Source organism: Halichoerus grypus, chromosome 3 (assembly GCF_964656455.1).
Source record: "Halichoerus grypus chromosome 3, mHalGry1.hap1.1, whole genome shotgun sequence".
In the NCBI taxonomy this organism is placed as follows: Eukaryota; Metazoa; Chordata; class Mammalia; order Carnivora; family Phocidae; genus Halichoerus; species Halichoerus grypus.
In genome coordinates this window covers 3,441,709-3,465,153 of record NC_135714.1, presented here as the reverse complement: position 1 = coordinate 3,465,153, position 23,445 = coordinate 3,441,709, and the positions used below count along the sequence as shown (strand labels likewise).

Genomic DNA, 23,445 nt, shown 5'->3' with positions numbered 1-23,445 from the left:
CAAGGAAGGTGGAAGCCACAAATGTTTTGTACCCAATATCACAGCTGCTGAAAACCAATGGTTTAAAAAAAAATCCTAAAAGCAGCCATAGAAGGGCGCCTGGGTGGCTCAGTCGGTGAAGCGTCTGCCTTCGGCTCAGGTCATGATCCCCGGGTCCTGGGATCGAGTCCTGCATCGGGCTCCCTGCTCAGTGGGGAGTCTGCTTCTCTCTCTCCCCCTGCTCCTTCTCTGTCTCTCTTGCTCACTCTCTCTCAAATAAATAAAATCTTAAGAAAATTTAAAAAATGATTTAAGAAAAAAGCAGCCCTATAAAACAAACATCATATTCTGGTGAATGACAATAAGAATTAGAGATGACTTCTTACCAGAAATAAATGAAGTCAAAAGACAACGAAACAGTCTTATAATGTTGAAAGAAAAAGGAAAAAACAAAACAAAACACCTGTCGATCCATCTCCTCCAAAACCTACCAGCACTTACGTGCACTGGCCGTGGTCCCCACCCACCGTCGGCCTCCTCTACCCCACACAGCTTGGTCCCACCCAACCGCATCTCACCTCACCCTCTGCTCTGTTACTGACCCTCTCTCCTCTCCCCTGCCTCAGCTTGACCACACCCACTTGGCTCCCCTCCCTGTCCTGCTGCCCTCCTTGGTTGCCTCTGTCCTCCCCTCTTCCTCTGCCGGATGCAGGAAGGCCAAGTGTTCAAAAAGCCAGTGTTCCCCTGGGTGCGCTCCACTGGTTCTGCACCGTCCCTAGGGATGGTTCATATTCTGGTGAAACCAGAAACATCTTAGCCGGGGCACCTTCCCCTGGGCTACACATGGGCACCTGATCCATGACATGCAGCAGCTCAGACCTGCCTTCCACACCCCAGACCTGCTGTTCCTCTTAGGTTTTGTCACTCCTGAGTGGCTCCAGCATCTGTCCCATTGCCCTGCCCGGGAGCAGGGTCCCACCCTCTTCCCCGTCCCCCACCCCAGCCGCCAGGTCCTGCTGGCTCTCTTTCTGGAGTCCACAGCCTCCACCCCCCAGGCTTTGCAGCTGTCCCCGGAATTATGGCAAAAGCATCCCTCAGTCTCCCTCTCCCAGGCCTGGCCCCTCCAGCCCCTCCTCCACGGGAGAGCCCATGGCAAAGAAGGAGGGACAAACCTCACAATTCCTTTCCTAGAGAAAAGCATATGGGTTGGTCTGGGAAGCCGCTGGAAGGGAAGGTTACAGGCAAGGAAGACGCAGATGTTTGCATCCAGGCCTACACATTATGTAGGCCATGGGTAGATGGGCTGAGGCAAAGAAACAAACAGAGCTGTCCTGCTCTGAACAAGAATGGACTGGCAGGCGTGTCTGGGAGTACCCCGAGAAGGGGGTGACCCAGTGCCCAGAAGCTGACCTCTTGATTGTAAGCCCACTAAGGGCTGCCCCTTAGGAGAGCCGGGGGTCTGGGAGACGTCATAGCTGGTCAGCACCGAAAGAGATGAAGATACAGATGGAATGGTCTTACCCCCCAAAAGTGATGGGAGATGTCTCCCCACCCCCCACAGTGCGAGGGGCTCTCTTTGGCCTGTGGGAGAATATCTGAGCCCAGAAAATGACCATAAACCCCAACCAAAAGGCTGTCCTTTTAGCCACTTCTCTAGGGCAGAAAAAAACTCTTGGAGACATTTGAAGGACCACCAAGCGTTTAGTGCAGAGAAGGTAAGAAAGCATTCAGGCAGGTGAGAGGCGCTGCTCGACCTGCAGCCTGGTCTCCAAAGCCTCATAGGACTTGTAGGGAGCATCTTAAGCAGAGGGCCATACTGGGGGGCTGGTAAAGCGGGTTCCTGGCAGCCCTCGCATGCCTGAGGCCTTGACGTGCTGAGGGCCAGGACTGCAAGCTGGCAGACCACGGGGTCTGTGCATGCTCAGACTTGCTGGGGCCAGGGGTCCTGTCGGGAGCCAGCCTGGAGCTGGTGACCCAGGGCAGCTGGACAAAGACCCCCTTGAGGGAGGGTGGGCCAGATGGAACCCAAGGCAGAAGGTCAATGGGAGAAGGGATTTCAGACAGGACAGAGGGTGTAGCTGCTCGTCCCGCTGCCAGAGGGTCTCAAGAGAGAGCTGTAGGTCCCTGCAGACCAGCAGTTTCCTGTGGGCATGCCATAAAAATCCATCCTGAGATGCAGAAAGTGTTTTCCGTAGGCTAGAGAGAGAAAGAGCCTATCCCAACGCTTCTGGGATAGGCAGTGGGGCTTCGACCATGGGGTAGGGCCCCTGCCTTATTACAGGAGCACGGTGGTGATCACCCACCCACCTTGCATGGCCCCAGATGCTATTGCCAGACAGTTGTGTTTACTCCTGGGCTGGCTGTAAGAACAACACCTTTCTACCCCCTGTAGGTGAGGCTGGGATGGGGGGAGGCAAGACGGGCATCCCCAGAAGTAGACCCAGAAACCAGGACTGAGGACAAGCCATTTAAGTGGGAGGAGATCCCGGGAAGCACGGGGACAGAGGGAGGAAGGTCGGGGAAGAAGGGAAGGAACCCAGGGAGGTGTGTCCATGAGCAGGTGGTCGCGGTGGGCAGCGGGGGCTCCATCCCAGTGGGGGCGAGCTCAGAGTTGTCCCGATCAATGAGGGAAGACCTGGGATGCGTTACTGGTTGAGAGCCGCTCCCGAAGCTGCATTAACTCCCTGGCGTTCCGGGCCTGCCCCTCACAGAGGCTGAGCGGATCCCACAGCCAGAGACGCAGATGTTTGCATCCAGGCCTACACATTATGTAAGAATGGTGTGTGCCAGGCGGCTCCAGGCAGGGCATGGCAGCATCTCTCCAGCGGAGGGTACAGGTAATTATGAGCTGATGGGGCAAGTGTCCTAAGCCAGGTCCAGCCAGGCTTCTCGGCGTGGAGCACAGAGAAGGGAGCACGCCCTGCCCCAGCCACGCTGGGCAGCTCCTGGAGGCGGCCGGCAGCTTCCTGTCCTCTGACCTTGGCATGGGCTGTGTCCTTGGCCTGCAACGCTCCTTCCCTCTTTCTCACTCTGACTCCTGCTCACCCTTCTGGACTCAGCCCTAGTGGCACTCGGTGCAGAAAGCCTGCCCAGACACCCCACCTGCTCCCGGCTAGGCTCCTGCCCTCACTCTCATGGGAGCTGACTACGTGTGCTGCCATGGCCTGGTCCTTTGACCGTCTTGTATCAGTCAGATGAGCTGTGTAACAAAATACCACAGACTGAGGGCTTCAACAACATTAATTTGCCCTCACAGATCTGGAAGCTGGGAAGTCCGAGATCATCTGCCAGCAAATTTGGTTTCTACTGAGAGCTCTCTTCTTGGCTTATAGATACCCACCTTCTCCCTGTGCCCTCACATGGCCTTTTAGGAAACTTTCTTCCTCTTTTTATAAGGCACCAGCCCTATCAGACCAGGGCCCCACCTTTATGACCTCATTTAACCATAATTATCTCCTTCTAGACCCCATCTCCAAATATAGTCACACGGGGGGTTAGGGTTTCAATGGGCGGATTTGTGAGGAACACAATTCAGTCCATAGTACATTTCCCCCGTGGGTTTGTGATCAGTCCTTGAGGTCAGGGACAGTGTCTTTTTCATCTGTTTTGTCATGCATGCCCAGCTCAGTAAATATCTGTAGATGAACTAGGCTATCTGGTTGGAAAGAAGACTGCTAACAGTTTGGGAAGGGGGGGGTCATATCATGGAAGTCTTTGCAGAGAAGATAGTGTCTCTGCTGGGTATTGAGGGATGAATAGGAGTTTGCTAGACGGGGCATTCCAGGCAGAGGAAAGAGCCTTTGCAAAGGGTGGCACTGTGTGTGGGAGGGAAGAGGGAAGGGCTGCTTAAGAAACAAGGGTAATCGGGGAGGAGGAAGGAAGAGTGTGTGGAGGGAGCCGGTGGCCAGGTGATGCTTGTGAAGGAGTCAGGGAGCAGCCACGGAGGTCTCCCCCCAGGGGGGTCTCCAGGCAGGGGATGGCATGGGCGAGTGTGTGCTACAGGCAGGTCGACAGGAGGGACCAGAGGGAATGATGGGGCACATCGTGTCAGAACAGAGAGATGTTCGGGGGGCAGAGTCAGAAGGGCTATCAGCAGGCAGGGCTGCTGAAGGGAGCTCTCGGGAATGACGTCCAGCTGAGGGATGCCCTTTGGACCTCAGGATTCAGGCAGAAGGAAAGGGAGCCTCTATTATTCATGAAACCTAGTTCGGTAATCGCCCAGCAGCCTCTGGGGGCCACCAGGGTGGCACTGATGTCCTTCTTTGTTAAATTCGCAGCAGGTGTGCTGGCTAGGGACGCGCCCCCCCCCCCAGGAGGGCAGTGCTGGGTCCCAGAACGCCTAGCACAGGTGGGCTACCTCCCCGGCCCCAGGGTTTCTTCCACCGGAAGGTGGGGGTTGGGGAGGGGGGATACAACGGGGATGGAAACTAGCTCTGCAGTGATCCAGCTCTCACTTAGGTAGTAGATGGGTTTCTCCTCTGGAGGGCAGCCTGGGGACTAAGGACCAGGCTGGGGTCAGCACAGCGTCCAGACAGGCCCCCGTCTCATTACCAAATATTCCAACCCCGTCCCCAGGTTGCAGAGCACGGCGATGAAACCGTCAGCCCTCTCAGCTTTACAGGTGGTGGAGGGAAAGAGTCAATAGAGGCCAGTGTGGGGACGGCAGGTGGGCGCGATGAAGCCCGGCACAGCCAGGGTGCGGATTTCCTACAGAACCGGCGAGGGGCTTGTGTGACATGGGGACTTCTGAGCTGAACCCAGAAGGTAGAGAGGGGCCTTGCCTGGGGGGGAGGAGGATGTGTCCGGTGGGTGGTCCTTGGGGGCTGAGCAAAGTGCGCCCATTTCCGACTTGCATAATGGAGGGTGCATAGAGTTGTGCCATTTACCAAGATGGGCAGACGGTGTATGTGTGGCCCGGCTTTCGGGGGGGAAACCCCGAAGTTCACAAGCGCCATTACGTTCACTGGGGTGAGACTAGAGAACGCTATAGTCTGAATGTCTGTGTCCCCCAGATTCGTATGTGGAAGCCCTAACCCCCCATGCGATGGGGCCTCGGGGAAGTAATAAGGCCACGAGGGTGGGGCCCTCGCGATGGGGCTGTGCCCTTGGTGGGGAGGGGAAGAGCGGAGAGAAAGCATCTCTGTCCACCAAGTGAGGACATGGTGAGAGGCAGCCGTCCGCAAGCCAGGAACAGGCTGTCCCTAGAACCCAGTCATGCCCACACCCGGGTCTTGGACTTCCAGACCCCACAACTATGAGAAATCAATGTTTGTTGTTTAAGCCACCCATTTGATGGGATTTTGTTACCCTAATCTGAGCAGGCTAAAACAGAGATTAGGAAACATTTAATCCCAGAACAGCATGGGTAACTGTGGTGGGGCAGACCAGCCGGGCCCTCCCGCATGGGAGCCCTACCTGCATTTTCTTCCCTTCCTGAGCCCTGTGCTCCAGCCATAACCAGCTACGGAAGTTTCCAGAACCTGGGAAGGCTTTATCTGGGGCGCAGTGTGTCTGCTCCTACTGTTCCCTCAGCCTGATGCCCTTCCGTTCATTGGCCGCTGGGAATGCTTCCTCATCTGTCAAGACTTAGGTTGGGCAGCACTGTCTTGGAAAGCCTCCCGTGACCTCTGGGGTGTATCTGGGGCCTCCCCAGAGGGCAGTGGTCAGTCTTGCTGTCTTTGTCTGTTTGCTGGTCGGTCTCCCCAGCCCGACGGGGGCCGGCATTAGCTCTCACGCCCCTCTCTACCACTGGAGTGTGGTGCTGGCTGGGACGTGCCCCTGAATTGCTGCCTCCCAAGAGAGGGGCGTCCTATGGCGTCCCCATGCAGGTGGGGGTCCCGCCCCTAGCAGCACCCCCCTGCCCTGGGCACTGCTTTCTGTGGACGCTCTCCCCAGGCGTCATCAGCAGAAGGGGGCCCGTGTGCTGAGAAATGACACACGTCGATGAGAAGTGGCTTTCACCTTCACAAGTTAGGATACACCGTCCTTTATTTTTCCAGGCTCCCCTGGGAGCTGACAGGACATTGCACTAATGAAAAAACCAGGGGTTTCCAGTTGCTCAGGGCTCAGATTGCTAAAGGGAAGGAAGTGCATTAGGTGCTAGAAACACGCCTCCCTCGCTGAGCCGGGCTGGTCGGAAGCCGGTGCGCAACAGGGTGCGTGGTGGGGCTGGAAGGATCTGAGTCACGCTGACTCACAGACGGGACGGCCAGGACACACAGAAAGACACAGCTCCACAGAAGACAGGGGAACAAACTTTGGTGACACCTTCCCAGTGATTCATAAACCTCTCAACCCACATTACAAGCTTCCTGGGACAGGCACCAGCCCTACCCACACCTAATTACAGACACGGACACCTTTCAGCAGGGGGCCTGGCCAGCCTTCTGCTGCAGGACCCTGTGCTGACCTTGCAGGCCAGAAGAGGGTGGCGTCTCCCTCCTCCTTCCCCAGCGGCCAGGTGCCTGGCTCAGGACCACACAGTCATGCGGAAGGCTTCAGCCCAGGGGGCTACGTTCCACCGCAGGAAAGACGGGCACAGCAAGGGCTACGTTGGGTATTAGGCTGGATGCGTGGAAATCCTCTATTCCGGGGCTTTGGCCATCAGAAGAGGATGTTCTCTCTCCAAGACGTGGAGAAAAACAGCGAGGCAGACTGTGGTGGCTACACTTCACACATACTTATAAACAGCATTACGTGGGCGTTACGTGGGCGTTACGTGGGCATTACGTGGGCGAGGGCTGCCCTTAAGGGCACCCGGGTGACAGGTGAAAAAGAAAAAAAAAAAAAACAACGGAAAGAAAACCGACAAGGAGCTCTAGGTGTTAGGAACACACCAAGAAGCGAAAACACACAGATCCGAACAGTGGAGAATAAGGCTGGAGGCGCTCCCCTTCCGCGGGACCGTAAAATGGAACTCTATATATGTCGTCTTATGTTTAAGTAGGCTATGCTCTTTAATAAAATAAAAACTTCTGTGTTACTTTAAAGATATCATTTAGGCATCTAGGGGATGATTTGGAAGAAAAATGCAGTGCACGGAGGGCCCTGGCCAAAGGTACCCTGTCAGGCTGACGTTTGTCCCTAAAAACAGACTCGTCACAAGCGGATGCAAAAATCATGCACCCCGCGCTTGACTTCATGCAGTCCCGGGTGCTCTGTGGCACTCTCCCTGGCCTGGCCTGTCTGGGTGCAAGGCTGTGCCTCCCCAGGGCTGAGCAGGTTGGGGGGTGAGCAGACACTGGGAGCCAGATGCCCACCCACCCATGATTGTGTCAGCATCTGTCATTGACAAACCTCCTCCAATCCCGAGTCCCAGGCACCTCTGTGCCCCCAGGGCCTAGTGCGGGGGGGTGGGGAGGCCGGGGCACTGCACGGGGTCGGGAAGGTGGGCTGCACATCGCGTAAGTGTTCCTTGATCTCCTGGGACAGCTACTTTGCAGCATCTCCCTGATGCCAAGCAACAGCGGGGAAGGAACAGCGCAAAACAAGGCTTCTGGGCTCTGAACCAGGGGCAGGAGCGTTGCCGGCGGAAACAGAGGTCGCACCTGCTCTGGGACCTCCTCCTGCCCCCGCCTCCAGCCCAGCCCTCTCCAGGGGCCCACCACCCGCCCCCCACGGACACAGGGAAGCCAGAGCCAGGTGCAATAGGAGGGGTTTTCGTGGTTCTCTCCAGGTGTCCCGGGCTCTGCCGCGGTGCACACGGTCATACAGCCCGGCGGCCGTCAAAACAACAGGGCTTTCTTCTTGAGGTCATTCCTTTTCCAGAGGGCCAGGCGGTCAAACTCTTCCACGCTCATCCCAAACACTTCCTGGAAATCCTCGGGCGACAGGTGCCTCTGCAAACAAACAGGGAAAGCCGGAGAAGAGCGGTTAGCAATGCCGTAACCCGCGCGGCAGGGCGAGCTCCGTGCTGCTGGGTGGTCCAGAGGCGGGCTCGGCGTCCAGGAGGCCGCGGGCTCCCCCTGCGCGCCCTCTGCATCCCTGCTGTTCCCACGCTGCAGCGCACGGCACCGAACAAAGAGACTCGACTAGGGGCCCGACCGAACAGGACTCAGGCAGGTACGTGCGCCCATGTTCAGAGCAGCATTGTTCCCGGTGGCCAAAACACGGGCACAACCCAGCTGCCTAAGCGGGGTCCGTGCACACAGTGGAGTGTCGTCTGGCCACGAGAAGCAGCGAAGGCCTGACGCACACAGTGACTCGGATAAGGCGTGCGACAGGAGGGCCAGTGAAGGAGCCTGGACGCAAAGGGCCCACAGTGTGTGGTTCTGTTTCTGCGAAGCATCCAGAAGAGGCGAGTCCACAGGGACCGAGAACGGAGAAGCGGCTGTCAGGGGCTGGGGACGGACGGGGGTGGGGAGTGACTGCTCAACGGGACAGCATTTCCTTTCGGGGGCATGGGAATGTTCCGGAACTCGATCGAGGAGGTGGTCGCACCACATGGGAATGTGCTGAAGGCCACTGGTTTCTAGACTATAAAGTGGCTAACAGGGAATTTTATGGGAATTTTACAATTAAAGGAAACAATTCTTGGCCCCCTCCCCCAATGTGGTTTCCTTGACTTTAAAACAAAACTACTCATACTAAAATTTGTGAGGGTCCGGAGAGAAACAGAGGTGAAGACATTTGGTGAACTATGAAAAGCATAGACACCCGTCATTACTGTTCATGCCTTCACAAAAATCCCCAAATCTGCGTGGCGGGCAGTGGGTTTTGGAGCCCGGTTGTTGGCATGATCTGGAGGAGGGAACACAGGACACCCCTCAGTCTTGTGTGAGTCACCAAAGGCCCTCCTGGTTGAATCCGGGCCCAGAGTACTCAACACGTGCATGTGCGTGCGCACCCACGCGTGCACACACACACAGACACGGACACACACACCCACGCATGCACACACACCCACGTGTGCACACACACCCACTTGTGCACACACACGGACACACACACACGGACACGGACACACACACGGGGACACACACATGGACACACACATACACAGACACACACACAGATACACAGAGACACGAATGCACACACACACACACACACACACACACACACACACGGACACACACACAGACGCAGACACCCCATCAAGCGAGTCTCTGCCAGGAAGGCGCCGGCCGCCGCTGCTATCCTGAGCTTGCACGCAGGACGAGAACCCGGTGCTCGCCAGAAATGAACCCTCTGCACGGCGTGGACGCGGGTGTGCTGGGGAGTCCACGGCCAGTCCACGGAGACACGGAATTGTCGTTGGACAACATCACCCCTTTTCCAGGCACTAAATCACAACCTTCCCAATCACTGTGGGGCAATCGAGAGGTGAAGAAGGGAGGGTAAGAGGAAAACTGTTTCCAGTGCTCTCAGCGCCAACTGGCGGCCTGGCCGGGCTGGGGACACGGGCCCCTGGGGGAGTGGACGGACGTGCAGCGGATCCAGGGACCGTCCAGAGCCCGAAGCTGGCGCGGGGGCAGGCGTCCCCCTTCTCCATGCTGTCCTCAGTGGACAGTGGTCCTGCAGAGCAGGCAGGGATCCCCATGCTGAGCTTTGAGGGGGTAGCCAGGCTGGGGATACGTGGAGGGAGACGAGGCGAGAGGCATGGCGCCCAGCGGTGGGGAGGACGGTGCCGAGGGGTGACTGTGTGCTCAAGCCTGGGAGCCCCCCCAGCCAGGGCAAGGGGGACAGTGGCAGCCGGGAGGCCTGCCGGGGGAGCCCGGGGGTACTCGCGGAGCCACAGAGCCCTGTCACTGTGGGTCCCACGCAGCTCACCTGCACCCTCGGGACCAAGATGCCCTGGGAACTTCGTCGGAGAGCTGCACAGAGCCCAGGTCCCGTGGCCACGGAAATGTGCACCCTCAGGACTTGTACCCTGGGGACACACGGTGGCAGGAGAGAGGCAGGCAGACCAGAGAGTGGGGAGAGCTGGTGTGGAGCTTGTCCCCCGTGCCTGAACACAGCCAGGCTGCGAGAGGCAGCTAACGCATCCTTGGGTAAGGAGGCCCGACCGGGCCCTGAAAGAGATCCAAGGCTGCTTCCCTCCTTTTTGGCTCCTTGTGGGGGTTACAGAGCTCCACCTGGGGATGGGATGTGGGGAGCCTGAGGCAGGTGTTCTAAACCCTGATGATGCGGTCCTGCGTCCAGGAGCCCACTGCAGGGCAGGGAAGACAGGGTGGGATTAGGAGAGAGCGGGGAGGATGCTACCTGGGGTCCCAGCTGAGTTCCCAGCCCCACAGGCCTTGGCAATAACCCGGGGCGCTTGTCAGAGCTGACGATCTGGGCCCACGGAAACCTACCACGGTAGGCTTAGTGGCCCAGGCCTCTCACAGCCGGTGATGGTAGCTGGGTTTGGGAATGCTGGGGTAAGGGGAAGTCCCAGAGGCTAGCAGGGCCCCCATCCTCATGTGCAGAGAGAGAACAGAATTTGGCTGTCTGAGGACTCTGGAGGGCCAGGCAAGGGTCAGATGAGGAATGCCCGGCAGGGTATCTGTTCACCACCCCCTGGCCCCAACCCAGCTCTAGCTGTGTGGTCCTACGTGTTGGAGCTTGCCCCGCTGAGTCTCCACTACCACCTAGGTGAGGAGGAGCTGAGTTCAAATTAACTTTCAAGATAAACTCGCTCAAGGTCATGTGGTAGACTCAGGCGCCCTCCTTCACCCTGTGCCCTGTAGCAGGCGGGACACGTGGGGCACAGCTCCCCCCAGTGGCTGGAGCCAGCTTTCTGACCCCGGGCCTACTCCCCTGGCCCTGGCTCCTGAAGGCTCCCCGGGAGGCAGGGCGGCCCGACCCCCAGGTGCCCGCCAAGGTCAGGCACAGCCAAGCTCCTTCCTGAGTGAACAGGGAGGAAGCCCAGGGTGTGGCGCCTTTGTAGAGGGGTGGCTTGGCCTCATTCTGACACAGCCTCACTCCTGGGGTGCCCTGGGCTCCCCAAGATGTGCCCCTGGGGAGGAGGCCATTTCTGCAACATGGCAGGGGCCCTGCATGCTTTGCCGGGGGTCTGCTGACATACGACCCTCCAGGGCAGCATCGTGCAAAGACCTCCAGCCCAGGAGCCAGATCCCCCAGGATTCCGGTCCCGGCTCCATCCCGGTCCAGCTGCACCGCGTGACCTGACCTCAGTTATGATTCTGGAAAATGGGAATAAGCACGGCTGTGCCTTCATCCGCTCTTCCACCCTTGGAACGTCAGCCCCTCCCGCTCACTGCTCAGACCTGGCCGTGGATCTCGGCTCCTCCGGGAAGCCTCTCCTGACTGCACCCTCACCGCAGGCTCCCAGAGCCCCCCGGCCTCTTTCTCACACCACCCCCCATTTCAAGCTGCCAACGCGATGTCACCGAGGGCGGAGTTGGACAGAGAGGCCCAGTAGCACGAGCCCCAGGACGTTTCTCCTTAGAGGTGCGGTCGGTGTCGGCAACCTCGAGAGCGCGGAGGGTAGTAACTGTGGTGAAGGAGTTAGGCAGGGCTGACTCTTGAGTAGTTAGTACCTTTGCTTTAACTCTAATTTATGTCACTGCAGGTTTACTCAGTTTTCAGTCGCGGCGGGCTGCAACAAGCAGCATGCAGAACTCCTGAAAACCTAACAGTAGGAGCAAGCCCACTGCCGCTGAGGGGCCTGAGCTGTGGTTCCTGAGGTAACGGGCATCCCGGGCAGGGACGGGGACCCCCATGCCTGTGCCCCGGAACCAGTGTGGGGCGCTCGCAGGCTGAGCTCTGCACCTGCTCTCCGCCTCCATTCACGGGCCGGCGGGGGGGGGGGGGGGTCCAGGACACAGGACTAAACCTGACCGGGCCACCCTCACCCCACAGAGATCTCACTCAGAGGGGGAGGCAGCTCAGAAAGCAGTTTGGTCCCTGTGAGGGCTGCGGGACCAGCGATGACCCAGGAGGGCCTTGTCAAGGGGACACCGTGACCCAGAAGCCTCATTGCCTTATAAAGCGTTAATGATCTTTCTGCCAGCATCTTGCGGCCAGAAGGGTGTTTTCCAGGGGAAGTGAACCTCTGGCTTCACTCTGTGACCTGGACCCCTCGGTGGAGGCTTCCTGAGCGTGGGACTCATAAGGACTGACCCCCTGCTCGCGGCAGGAGCTCGTGGGAGGCGCTGCTCCTGGCCACCGACCCGCACACACCTTCACACAGAGAGGAGGACAGTGAGTGGTCGGGGTGGGAGGCACAGGGCGCTCCCACACTCACCTCCTTTCTGCAAGGCGGCAGACCCAGCTGCAGACGGGGGACGCCCCGGTGTGGCGCAGCCCGCAAAGGGCACGTCGGAACCCCGAACTCCTCCTGGGGTTCAGCACCACCCCGGAACCACAGCCTGCCGCATGCACCTGCAGTGCTCCCAGACCCCTGTGCGGCTCAGCCAGGCAGGTGCCCAGAGCTTCCCTTGGAAGAAGGGCCCAACTCGGGCCTCCCGGCCTCAAGGACTGGCCATCCATGCTATCCTTTTGGTGGCAGAAATCCCCAACTTTTTCTGGGTCACGTTGGTGAAACGGCCCATCCCGGTAGAAAAACACTCATACAGTCTTGGTGTCTAGTGTCAGGGAGCTCCGTGGACACCGTGAGGCCCATGTCGGGACCCCAGTTAGGGAGGCAAACCTCACAATTCTCCTGCACCGACTGAGGACCACGGGCCAGGCTGGGGTGAGAGCCTTCACGGCATCTGCCACCATCCGCACATGTTGAGATTCTCCTCATTTTATGGCCCCAGGAAACCCTGGCTCAGGAGAGGCCATGGGCCTCGCCCAAGGTCACACATCCAGGAAGCCACAGGGCTGGACCTGGGAGCCTGGAGCCAGGCCCAGGGGCCGGAGAGCACCCTCGGGGCTAGGCTGCCTCTGCCCTAGCAGGGCTGGGCTACCCTGCTGGGACCAGCCTGCCCCTCCTCCGGCCTTCACCCTGCAGGGCACTTCCAGCAGCCCCTCACTTCTCCAAGCTCAGCTGTGCTCCTGGGAGGGGCCTGGCTGACCCTCACCCGCTCCTTCCACCCGGCCCACTAGGCACTGCTGGGCCCTGCACTGGTATGGGCTGCCTGGGTGGGGCTCAGGCCTCAGGTGTGCTCAGCCTGCCTCTCCTGGGCCAGAGAGGGGCCGCTTTTCTCTGGAGGACTGGGCTCCACGGTGCGGTTCTGCTCGCTCACATGGCTTAGCTTGCAAGGAGGGGGGGCCTGCTGCAGAGGCGAGTCCCACTGAGTGGGGCCCACATTTTGAAGCTTCAGCCCCTTAGCAGGAGGCCCCTGCTAATGACATCATCGTATCGTGGCCTCGTGGTCTCCGCGACATCACCATCACAATGACATCATCGTCATCACAACGTCATTGTCATCACATCACCAGCACAATGACATCATCATCACATCATCATCATCATGGGATTGTGGTCACTACGACACCACTGTCACAATGACATCATCATCATCACGACATCATTGCCATCACGACATCACCAGCACGACATCATCATAACACCATCGTCATCATGACACCATCGTCAGCATGACACCATCGTCAGCATGACATCATCATCATGACATCACCATCAGCATGACATCATCACGGCACCATTATCATGATACCATCGTCATGACATCATCATCGACATCGTCATCATGACATCATCATGACATCATTGTCATCACATCACAGCACAATGACACCACCATCACATCATCGTTATGACATCATCATCAATATGACATCATCATGACCCCACCATCGTGGCATCATCACGTCATCATCGTCATCATGACATCATCATCATGACATCATCGTCGTCGTCATGACACCATCGTCAGCACATCATCGTCAGCATGACATCATCATGACATCACCATCAGCATGACATCATTGTGACACCATTATTGTGACATCATCATCATGACATCACCATCATTACATCGTTGTCGTCGTGACATCATCATCGCATCACCAGCACACCATCGTCACAACAGCATCATCATTATCATGACATCATTGTTATCATGACATCATCAGCATGACATCATCATCATGAGAGCATCACCATGACATCATCGTCATCCCAACACCATCATCATGATGACATTACTGTCGTCATGACAATGGCCACCATGGTTTTTAGAGTGTTGGTCTGTGCCTGGGGGTGCTGGCAGCGCTCCACCTACAGTCCCGTGAGCTCTCCCAGAGCCCATGCGGTAGGGAGGGGATGCAGGCTCTGCCAGGCGGAGTGATGTGGCCGTCAGGTGGTTTGAGGCCCTGTGTCCTTGCCCACCTCTCCCACCAACACTGCTCCGTGATGGGTTCTAGAATATGCCGGGTTCTAGAATATGCCAGGTTCTTTGCCACCCGCAAGGCCTGCAATGCTCTTTCCCTCACTTCACACAAAGTCTCCTCTTCATCCTAGGTCCCAGCTCAAATGTCCCCTCCTCCAGGGGGCCTTCCTGGGTTGCCCTAGCCAATCAGGCCCTTGCTGATCTGGTCCCTGCTGACCTCATCTGGCTCCCAACTCCATGAGGGTGGGCACGGGCCTGCCTATTCAGCTTGGTCTCCCACCCTCCCCCAGGGACAATCTCTGTTGGCCACGTGTACCCCTGAATCCAAATCTCTGCTCCCATGTCCCTGTCATACTGCCTCCCCGCTTCCTCCCCTCTCCATGTGGTCTGCTTCTACCAGCCTACCCTACTCTCCCCTGTGGTTCCCTCCTCCCTCCCCATCCCCACCCCTGCAATCCCTGCTACTTGGCCTGGCCTGGGAGGACTGCTCATGCTCGGACCTGGGGGCCCCCGAAGCACTGGATTCTCGTGCAGCCCCGTCTCTCAGAGGCACCCATGCCCATGCGCTGGGCACACACTCAGCTGCTGCCATCAGTCTATCAGATTCTCACCAGACCAGTTGGATGGGTTTAAACAAAGGAAGTATTCTTAACCACAGGGTCCTTTTTTTTCCCAGGCACTTTCTGACTTGAGTTCTTACTGTTGGAGCAAAGTCAGGTGTGCATTTAGATTCAAGGTCTGGTGGGGGCGGTCCAGAAACCGCAAGACTCCTCTGCAAGGGGACCCTCCCTTCCCACAGACGTGAGCACTTGCAAACCCTGGAGGTGTCGAGTCTGGAGGGCTCTGAGCTCCAGGGCTCTCTGTCTTAGAGGGTCTGGGCCCTGCCCCCAGGGCCTCATGCGTTGGAGGAGCTCTGGCCCTTCCTGCATTTGGCGGTTACCCTCTGAGGGTCTGCTTCCAGGAGTTTCCAGGAGCAGAAGGAGTCCTAACTGTCCCTGGGCAGAAGCAAATATCCGGAGGCCACTCCCTGCACCTCTCTGACACTTAGAAGCAGAATTTCATTCCAGGAAAGCGGCCGGTTTTGCTCTTAAGGCCTCCAGCAGACTGGATGAGGCCCCTCCGTTGTGAGCCTCCCAGACAGTCTCCCTGCCCCCACACGGCCAATCTGGGCCTCACAGTTCAGCCTCACTGGTGTTTTGAATTACAAACCTAATCAGGGAGTCCCTCAACTTAAAAACCATTGTCCTTAAGACTAAAATCCGAACTGCTTACCATGGCCCAGGGCCCTGTAAGGCCTGGCCCCATTCTGACCTTCACCCCGCTCAAGTACAGCCACCTTAGCCCCTTAAAGTGCTTCCTCAAATAGCCCCGGCTTCCTCCTGCCCCAGGGCCTTTGCATACGCAGTCTGCTCTTCCTGGAATTCTCTCCCCGTGGGCCTCCCTCACCTTACACACATGCACAGACGTGCACACACACATGTAAACACAACACTTATTACACCCAGTTAACTTTTACCCATTTTTAATGGCCCATGTTCCTCCCCTTTAGAGCCCTTATCTTGGTATACAATTCCACACACTCGTTTGGGCTATCAGGTGATTGATTCTGTCTCCCCCATCAGACTGAGCCTGGGAGGGCAGAGCTCATGCCTGTGTTTGCTCATCACGCATCCCAGGACCCCCACTCAGTGCCTGCACATACTCAGCAAATGAATGAGAGAGTCAGCTAAGCATTCTGGGAGCAAGGGTGGAGAACTCAACAGAGCAGTCCTCCTTCCAGAGACTGACCCTACAGAGATGAGCTGGGCTCACCAGCTGTCCACCCAAATCCATCCTCTCCTCTTGCTGGCCACACAACACGCCCAGCCTGCCTTGCATGGAGCTTTGACGTGTGACCAAGGTCTAGCCGGTGGGGCGTGAGCAGAGGCCACGTCTGCCACTCCACAGCTTGGCCTTTCAGACCCTCCCAAGTGTGGACGTGGGACCTTCACACAGCCATTAAAAGGATGAGCAGATCCATATTAACTAGCGTGGAAAGTGTTCATGTCAAACTTAAACGAAAAAAAGTTGATTATCAGGGGCGCCTGTGTGGCTCATTTGGTTAGGCGTCTGCCTTCGGCTCAGGTCATGATCTCTGGGTCCTGGGATCGAGTCCTGCATCGGGCTCCCTGCTCAGGAGGGAGTCTGCTTCTCCCTCTCCCTGTGCTACTCCCCACCACCACTCATGCTCTTTCTCTCTCTCTCTCTCAAATAAATAAATGAATAACACCTTTTTTAAAAAGCTGATATCAAACTACATAAACTGTGAACCTACACATCAAAAATCAGATTCAGCAATCTTGGGTATTTGTGCAAAAAGAGATTTCCGGAATCATGTCTACCATGGTGCTAACAGAAGTTATGACTTGGTGGGGGAATTCCGTGTGATGTTTGCGTTCTTCTTTGCATTTTTCTGGAGTTCTACAAGAGTTATAAATTGTTTTGATATTAAAAATAAAGCTCTCTCCCTGAAATAAAAACATCAGGGGCCTCCTGTCCTGCTGGGATGCGGCTGGCCCCTCCTAGGCCACTCCTGGCTCACCTCCCAGCTCCGAGCCCCGAAGAATGTGGGGCGTGCCCCACTGCTGGTAACATTCCCAGCTTGCCTCCCGGCTCGGCGGAGATGAGAGGAGAGTGATTACAGAGACGCACCCGTGGGTGTGTTCTTGGAGAATGGATGATTAAACCCATTACCCAATCCTCAGAGTTTGTTCAAAAGGAAGTATTTAGAGGTATTAACCACTATTCATCTTTCATTCGGTATTTAGCAAAAAGAAAAGGGGGTGTCATTTAAAGGGTACCCCAGTCCCAAGAGGGAAACCTGGCCCCGGGGCCGTCGCTGTGCCGGAAGCTCCAAGCATCTTGTTCTGAGCTCAGCTCTTGGGACGAGAGCAACCAGCCCACAGGGCTTGGCCCTATAAGGAACCAAGGCACACAGCAAATAGGTGCCCTCCAGGCTGGGGACATGACCACATGATTAACAAGGACTCCACTTAGCAGGAGCCCAAGAGCACATCCCCTGCAGAGAAAGTGGGGATTGTCATACCTGAGCCCATGAAGAGGCCGCCCAAGACCCTATCTACTCTCCCATGGCAGGCACCCTCGAAGTGTGAGGCGGCCCTCCTGGTTCCTGGCGTCTGTGTGCACACGTGCTCTCTGGCCACCTCCACGTGCCAGGAGCTGCACCTGAGGCTGAGCCCCAGGGGCCCCCTGCCCCCCTAGACTCGCACACCTGCTTCCCAGCTGGCCTCGGCTGCCCCGGCCTCCCCAGACCCCACGGACGACCTGCGCTTATCCCAACAGGTCAGAACTTTTCGAGCATCTTTCCTTTTCTGTGGGGCAAGGTCCAAATGTCCTGCTAAACGGACAGCCTCCTGAGCAAGGCGCTCGTGTGTCCTCCGCCTTTGTGGTCCTTTGCCGGGCACGATGCCCTCGTGTCCTGGATGATGGCAGGATTTGGCGGGTTCACGGCACTGCCTTCCCGTGGCATCTGTGGGCTCACTGGGCCATGCCGCCCCTCCCCCCCAGGCGCAGCACCCCAGCTCCCTGCAGGTCCCAGGTCCCGGAGCTCCGAGCTGTCCCCTGGCTCCAGGAGTACCTGTAGCCAAGCCTGGCCAGGTGGGCATTGCAGTCCCCCGCCAAGCTGGTTGACTCAGGGCTGATCAGGGGACCCACCCAGAGGTGGAGATAAGGCAGGGCCAGGACTTCTGAGAGAGAAAGAGAGAGAGAGACCGGGCGCACGGGATCTCTTCTCTGCAGACTCTGAGCCTGGGAGAGGTGAGGTAGAAGTCTGTCTCTCGACGAGGCCGACACACACACACAGGACGCACAGCCAGGAGACGGTGGGAAGGAAGTCCTGAGGCAGGACCGAGCCACCCCTGTGGGGACCCATCAACCCTATGGCTGGTGATGTCCTTTCTGCTTGAGTCACTTCGGGTCAGGCACCCACCACTTGCCACAGAAAGGGTCGACACGGATGTGTCTCCGTGCAAGGCTGTCCCACACCAGCGTCCCCGAGCCCTTCCCCGCCACCACTATCCCCCTGCCGAGGGATGTTGTCCCGGGCCCTAGGCGAGGGGCCCAGGGACCCACGTGGTAGGCAGCTGTATGTCCACCCGAAGGGCGCACGCAGCAAGGCCAATTAGTGCAGGGAAGTCGGGTCCCGACCAGCATCACCGGGAGGGCTCCCTTCTTGCCCGGGCACATCCTGCAGGTCCCCCCGCCGAAGACTTTACTTGCGGGTCCCTGAGCCTGGAAGACCCTTCAGTGCTCTCCCTTCTTTGCTGGTGAGAGTCCCATCCCTCCTTCAAAGGCCAGCCCCATGTTTCTTGCTGCGCAGTGGACCAGCCCCGCTCCCTCCACCCCAGTGCACCGCCGGGGCCTCCGTCCATCCCGTCTTAGGCGGCAATCCTATACAGATGCACCTGGCCTCCCGACTTCTCCTGGCAGCCCTCCCGCGCTGGCTGGGTGCCCCTCGGCTGTGTCCGCGCCCCTACGGCTCCCTCCAGGTGGGCGGTCGGGCAGCTCCAGCGCTGGCTGGACACACACTCTGCGTCAGATGCTCCCCGCACCTCCCGTGTGCCCAGCCCTGGGGCACGGATGGGGCAGGGCAGCCCTAGGCCTTCAGGAGCCTCCAGACCCCGCAGCGCCCAGCAAAACGGTCATTAAAAGGCAGTGAAGCATCCGTGACAGGGCTCAGGAGGTGAGATCTAGTGCATGGACATTGATTACTCGGTAGGGTGACTCTGGGGATTAAGTCCTGCACGTCAGCCGTGGGGACCGCGGCTCCTAGCGAGTGCTCAGCCAAGTCCTTGTGGTCAACAAGTGTCATCCAAATACCTACTCTGAGCTGACATCCTGTTGGCCTTTTAAGCCTACACGTGCTCTCCAGAGATGAGTTTATTATTCTCACTGGGTGTAAATGTGGCCAAACGAGAGGCCACAGATCGTGACCACCTTCCTAACACCAGTCCCCAGGGGAAGGACAAGCACCACCGACCTGGCGCTGTCACGAAGCCCTTCCTGGCCAGACACACACAGCAGAGCCCTCTGCAAAGCCACCTGTGTTGCGGGACGCTCCCACGGTTCTCAACCCTCGAAACAACGCGGGGCCTGGGCTCCGAGCCCGCCATGGGCCTGGTGGCGCCCCCGCCGCCCGCGGGAACACTCAGGGGTGCTGAGTGCTGACGCCGCGGACAGGCATGTGCCAGGGACCTCCCAGCCAGAATGCACACCCCCTGCCCCCAGAGATGCCCTCCTACCTCCAGCCGCGTCCGGTCCACATCCTTGGGCAGTTTGACGCGAATTCGGTTGGTGACAATGAGGGCGTCATAAGGATAGACCTGTGGGGAGGGGAGGCCGCAGGTTGACCCCAGGAAGCAGGCGTGTGCTGCGACCAAAGGGCTGAGCCGAAGGCCAACGAGAGGTACATACTTGCGCCGGCATCGGACACACACATTTCATAGGAAACCACAACAAAAGGAACTTTTAACCTGGGCAGGTGCATGGCGGCGGGCAGAGGTCGGCGTGGCAGCGGGCGGCCCCTCTTACCTTGTATTCTGTAAGAGAGAGAGCAGAAGCCACGCATGGCAGTTTAGAAAGCGCGGGAACGCGGCCCAACGGCGGAAGCAGTCCCGTCCTGGGGACCCCCTGCCCCGCCCCCGGCGGCCTGCACTGGGGCGCTAGTCCTCGGGCAGCAGATTCCCCAGGGGGAACCCGAGAGCGGGAGGCATGGTCGGGAGGCTGGAGGCCAGACTGGGAGCCGGACGCAGCGCTGTGTTCCTCGGGCGTGATACTGTCTCCCTGGTGGTCCGGGCCGCCCTGAGAAAGCGGCCTGCCTCAGTTTACCCACCTGCGGATCGGACATTCCAGGGCAGTTTTGGGGGCATTGCAGAGACTGACAGCCGCGCAGGGTCTGACCCCACGGCTCTTACTCTCTCACCTTCTTGGCCTGTAGTTCCTCCTTTATATTCCTGAGCCGCACATGCTTACTTTTCAAAAGGCTTTTTTGCCAGACTAAAATCGTCATGTCAGAAAATAGACCCGAATGGATCAGAGGGCCTCTGTGAGCATGTAGAACCCTCCAGAAAGCAGTACCCCTAGGACCTGGGCCACAAGCTGGCCTTGGGAGGGAGACCCTGGCAAGGGGCCTGGGTGACAGGGGCCGGTCCCCAAATTTCCCAGCGGGCCACACACAACATCCTGATGACTTGGAGAGCCAGGTGGAGGGAGCTGGCTGTGAGCCCCCAGTGCTCCATGGCCCAGCGTGAGCCAGCAGCCCATGAGAACATGCTCCCCGCCATCCGGGGTGACAGGGGTGAGTGAACACCCCATGCAGGAGGGGCTCAGAGCTAGCAGAGCCCCCCCCAGTCAGGCACCTGCCATGCGACCGGGGTCATGCCAGGAACACCAGCCTCCCGGCAAGCAACCTTCCTGGTTTGAAGCCCAGGAGGCCTGCGTGACCAGGAGGGGTGGGAGGCAGGATGGGACCCAAATTCATTTGACTCGGACCCCAGGGGTGTTATGTTGCCACGAAATGTAACCGTGGGTGATTGGGTTGGCCTCAGTCCTGGTACGGGATGGCTATTCCAACACACATCTCTCTCCCCAAGTGACCAGAGTGACCAACAAATCAGGACAGGGTCGGCTGTTCTCAAGGATGAAGGGAAGGGAGCACCTCAGGCAACATAAGAACGGAGGTAACGGGCTCCTCGAGACGAAATGAGCACCCCAACGCTCCCCCCACTGCGCGATGCTTGGAGCCTTCACCAGCCGGCCCTGGAGGGGCCCGTCCCAGAATGAGACTCATGGAAACGCGTAAGAGACCCCTGCCCCAGCCGGAGACCCACGGAGGTCCCCGCGTCTTGTACCTCGCGTGCCCCAGCTGGCATCCGGGTCTGCTCCACAAGGGGCCAGATTGGCATTCTGGAAGAGAAAGAGAGAGGGCGGCAGGCGGCAGGTTGCAGGGGCGGGTGGTCGCGCCTTGGTTTTGCCCGGCTCCGGGGGTGGGGGTGAGGGGAGGAAGGTGGGCTCCCCAGAGTCCCCGGCGCCTCGGCTCTGGAAGGGCCATGCTGGGACACACTTGGCGGGTTTGCTCGCGTGCCTCCCCCCTGCCTTCCAGGCCGGCGGGGACCCTGCCTGGCCCAGCTCTCCTGCCCGCCTTTCGAGCCGCGCCCGCACACCTGCTCCCTGCGCCCCGTGGTCCCCTAGGGGTGCAGCCCAGCCCGGCGCGGAGGCCGGCCTGCGGGGGCCGCTGCTCCCCTCCAGACCCCATGGGCCCCAGGCGCCCAGGAGAGCCGGTTCGTACAGCCCCGGGACAGAGCCCCGCGTGCCTGAGTGGCCGTGACAGAGGATGGCCCTGAGGTGGGGACACTCGAGGGAACAGGGGCCACCGTCGCGTGCCTGCCTCCCCTGTTCACGGCAGTCGTCAGCAGACTCCGTGCATCTCCACCATCCACACTGGGAATTCTCTTCCCTCCGCCCGCCTGAAAAAATCGCCCCACACACCGCTCAGGAGGGTCTGGGCCCCAAAAGCAGGCACCGAGCCCCCGTGTCTCTACCCCCACTCCTGCGCCTGGCATGAACACCACGAGTCAAGCTCTGCCACGGCCTGCGGTCCACGGAGCCGCTGGAAGAGCACGGTTCCCGCAGGCCCAGCACCTGCTCTGACACAGGCTCGGCGCTCTGGGCTGGCATTTCTGGGATCCCGGGAGGGGTTTCAAGGGAGGCCTGCAGTCCCAGGGGAGAGTCGCGCCTCGCCCTGCTCGGGCGACCGGGAAAGCGCGGTCAGCAGTATTTCTTGCGGTAGAGGGGCGACATGCAAGGAACAGGTGTAGTTCCAGAGAGTGTGCGGGCAAGGGACGAGCCAGAGAGCCCCGCGCCCAAAGTCCTTCATCCCAAAAAGGGGAGACAAGGGTGGTGAGTCGGGCAAGTACGTAAGTGGAGGGCTGGAGCCAGTCTCTATTTAAATACTTGGTGTTTTGTTCATCACGAATTTTCTTGCATTGACTTGGGCTTTAAAAAAACATTGCATTAGAACATTATTTACTTTGATTATGGAGGCTTTTGGCAAGTGCCTCACTCGCCTCACCTAGTCTCAGCCCCGGGACCCTGAGCCAGGTGCCCTCACCCCCACCCACTCTCATGACCATCACAGAATAATTCTCCTTAGGGGTTTGCAAGAACAATTTTTGAGACATTTTCTCAGGACGCTGAGAAGCAGCCCCAGGCGCACCTGTCCGGTCTGGAAACCTCTTCCTGCCTAAGGCAAGGCAAACCTGCCCTCTACTCGTCTTCTCCCACCGGGCCGGTCGGTGACGCGGAAGAGACATGCCTCCCCCTAGCGCCCACTGGCCTGCATCACAGGCCACTCAATCTCGGGCGACCGCCACCTCGGGCAGTTAGAGACGCCTTTCCTAGCAGCAAAACCAGCCTCCTCTGGTCTGGCAGTCTCTGAGGCCAGACAGAGACTCCCAGGAGAGAGGGTAGGGCATCTTTGGAATGGACGCGGGGGCACCAGATCAGTCCAGAGCAGGGGAAGAACAGCCCAGCCCCCTCTTGGTCCTCTAAGTGCCTGAGATCTTCAAGACCTCTCTGGTGCGAGGGAGCCTTGGGGTCACTCCTTAACAGGTGGGGTGGCCAGGGGAGCCCCACAGGCCCAACCCTGGCTGATTCCCTTGCAGTTCTCAACAGAGGCACTGGAGAATTGAAAAGCAACAGATTATTTACCTCTCCCATTGGTTTGGAGTTTACTAGGTGTCTGTTACCCTACAGACACATTCTGCAATCTTCGCTGCGAGCCTAGGAGGTGGGCATCATCGTCACGGTTTTATGGACGAGGCTCAGAGAGGTTAAGGAACGAGCCCAAGATCATACAGCAAATACACAGAACTGTATACATTGTAATCCATGTCTTTTGCTTCTCAAAAATGATACTGGAATTGTTAGTAGTAGGAATGAAATTGTGGCTGTTCACGGCCCATTGTTACTGTCTTGCTAAGACTTGCGTTGGAATATGCCACTTAGTAGCCACCACTGTGGAAGGAAGAAGGGGTAGGAACTTGCTTTTGTAACAATTACTCTTGTGGGAACCACTCTATAGAGCTTACAAGAAGATCTCACATGTTTTGACTGTTATTTGTCCTCACAATGATCTTAAGAGGTAAGGATAACTTTTTTTAAA

General features: G+C 58.2%; 1 protein-coding gene across 17 annotated transcripts in view; it reads right to left on the bottom strand.

Moving 5' to 3' along the window:
• Positions 1 to 5,949: 5,949 nt before the first annotated feature.
• The window catches only part of ABLIM2 (actin binding LIM protein family member 2), a 147,115-nt gene continuing 129,619 nt past the window's right edge, over positions 5,950 to 23,445 (bottom strand). For 15 of the 17 annotated variants that reach the window (XR_013446236.1, XR_013446235.1, XR_013446237.1 and 12 more), the window contains 3 exons: positions 21,134 to 21,188; positions 19,698 to 19,822; positions 19,526 to 19,606 (listed from right to left, as the gene is read on the bottom strand). Coding sequence is in view for 1 of the 17 variants with exons in the window: in XM_078068341.1 (XP_077924467.1) it covers positions 7,704 to 7,817; positions 19,526 to 19,606; positions 19,815 to 19,822; positions 21,134 to 21,188 (258 nt within the window). In the remaining 16 variants the exon portion in view is untranslated. Of the gene's footprint in view, positions 7,818 to 19,525; positions 19,607 to 19,697; positions 19,823 to 21,133; positions 21,189 to 23,445 lie in introns of those variants that run through there. The other 2 variants (XM_078068341.1, XR_013446240.1) reach the window with 2 other exon arrangements.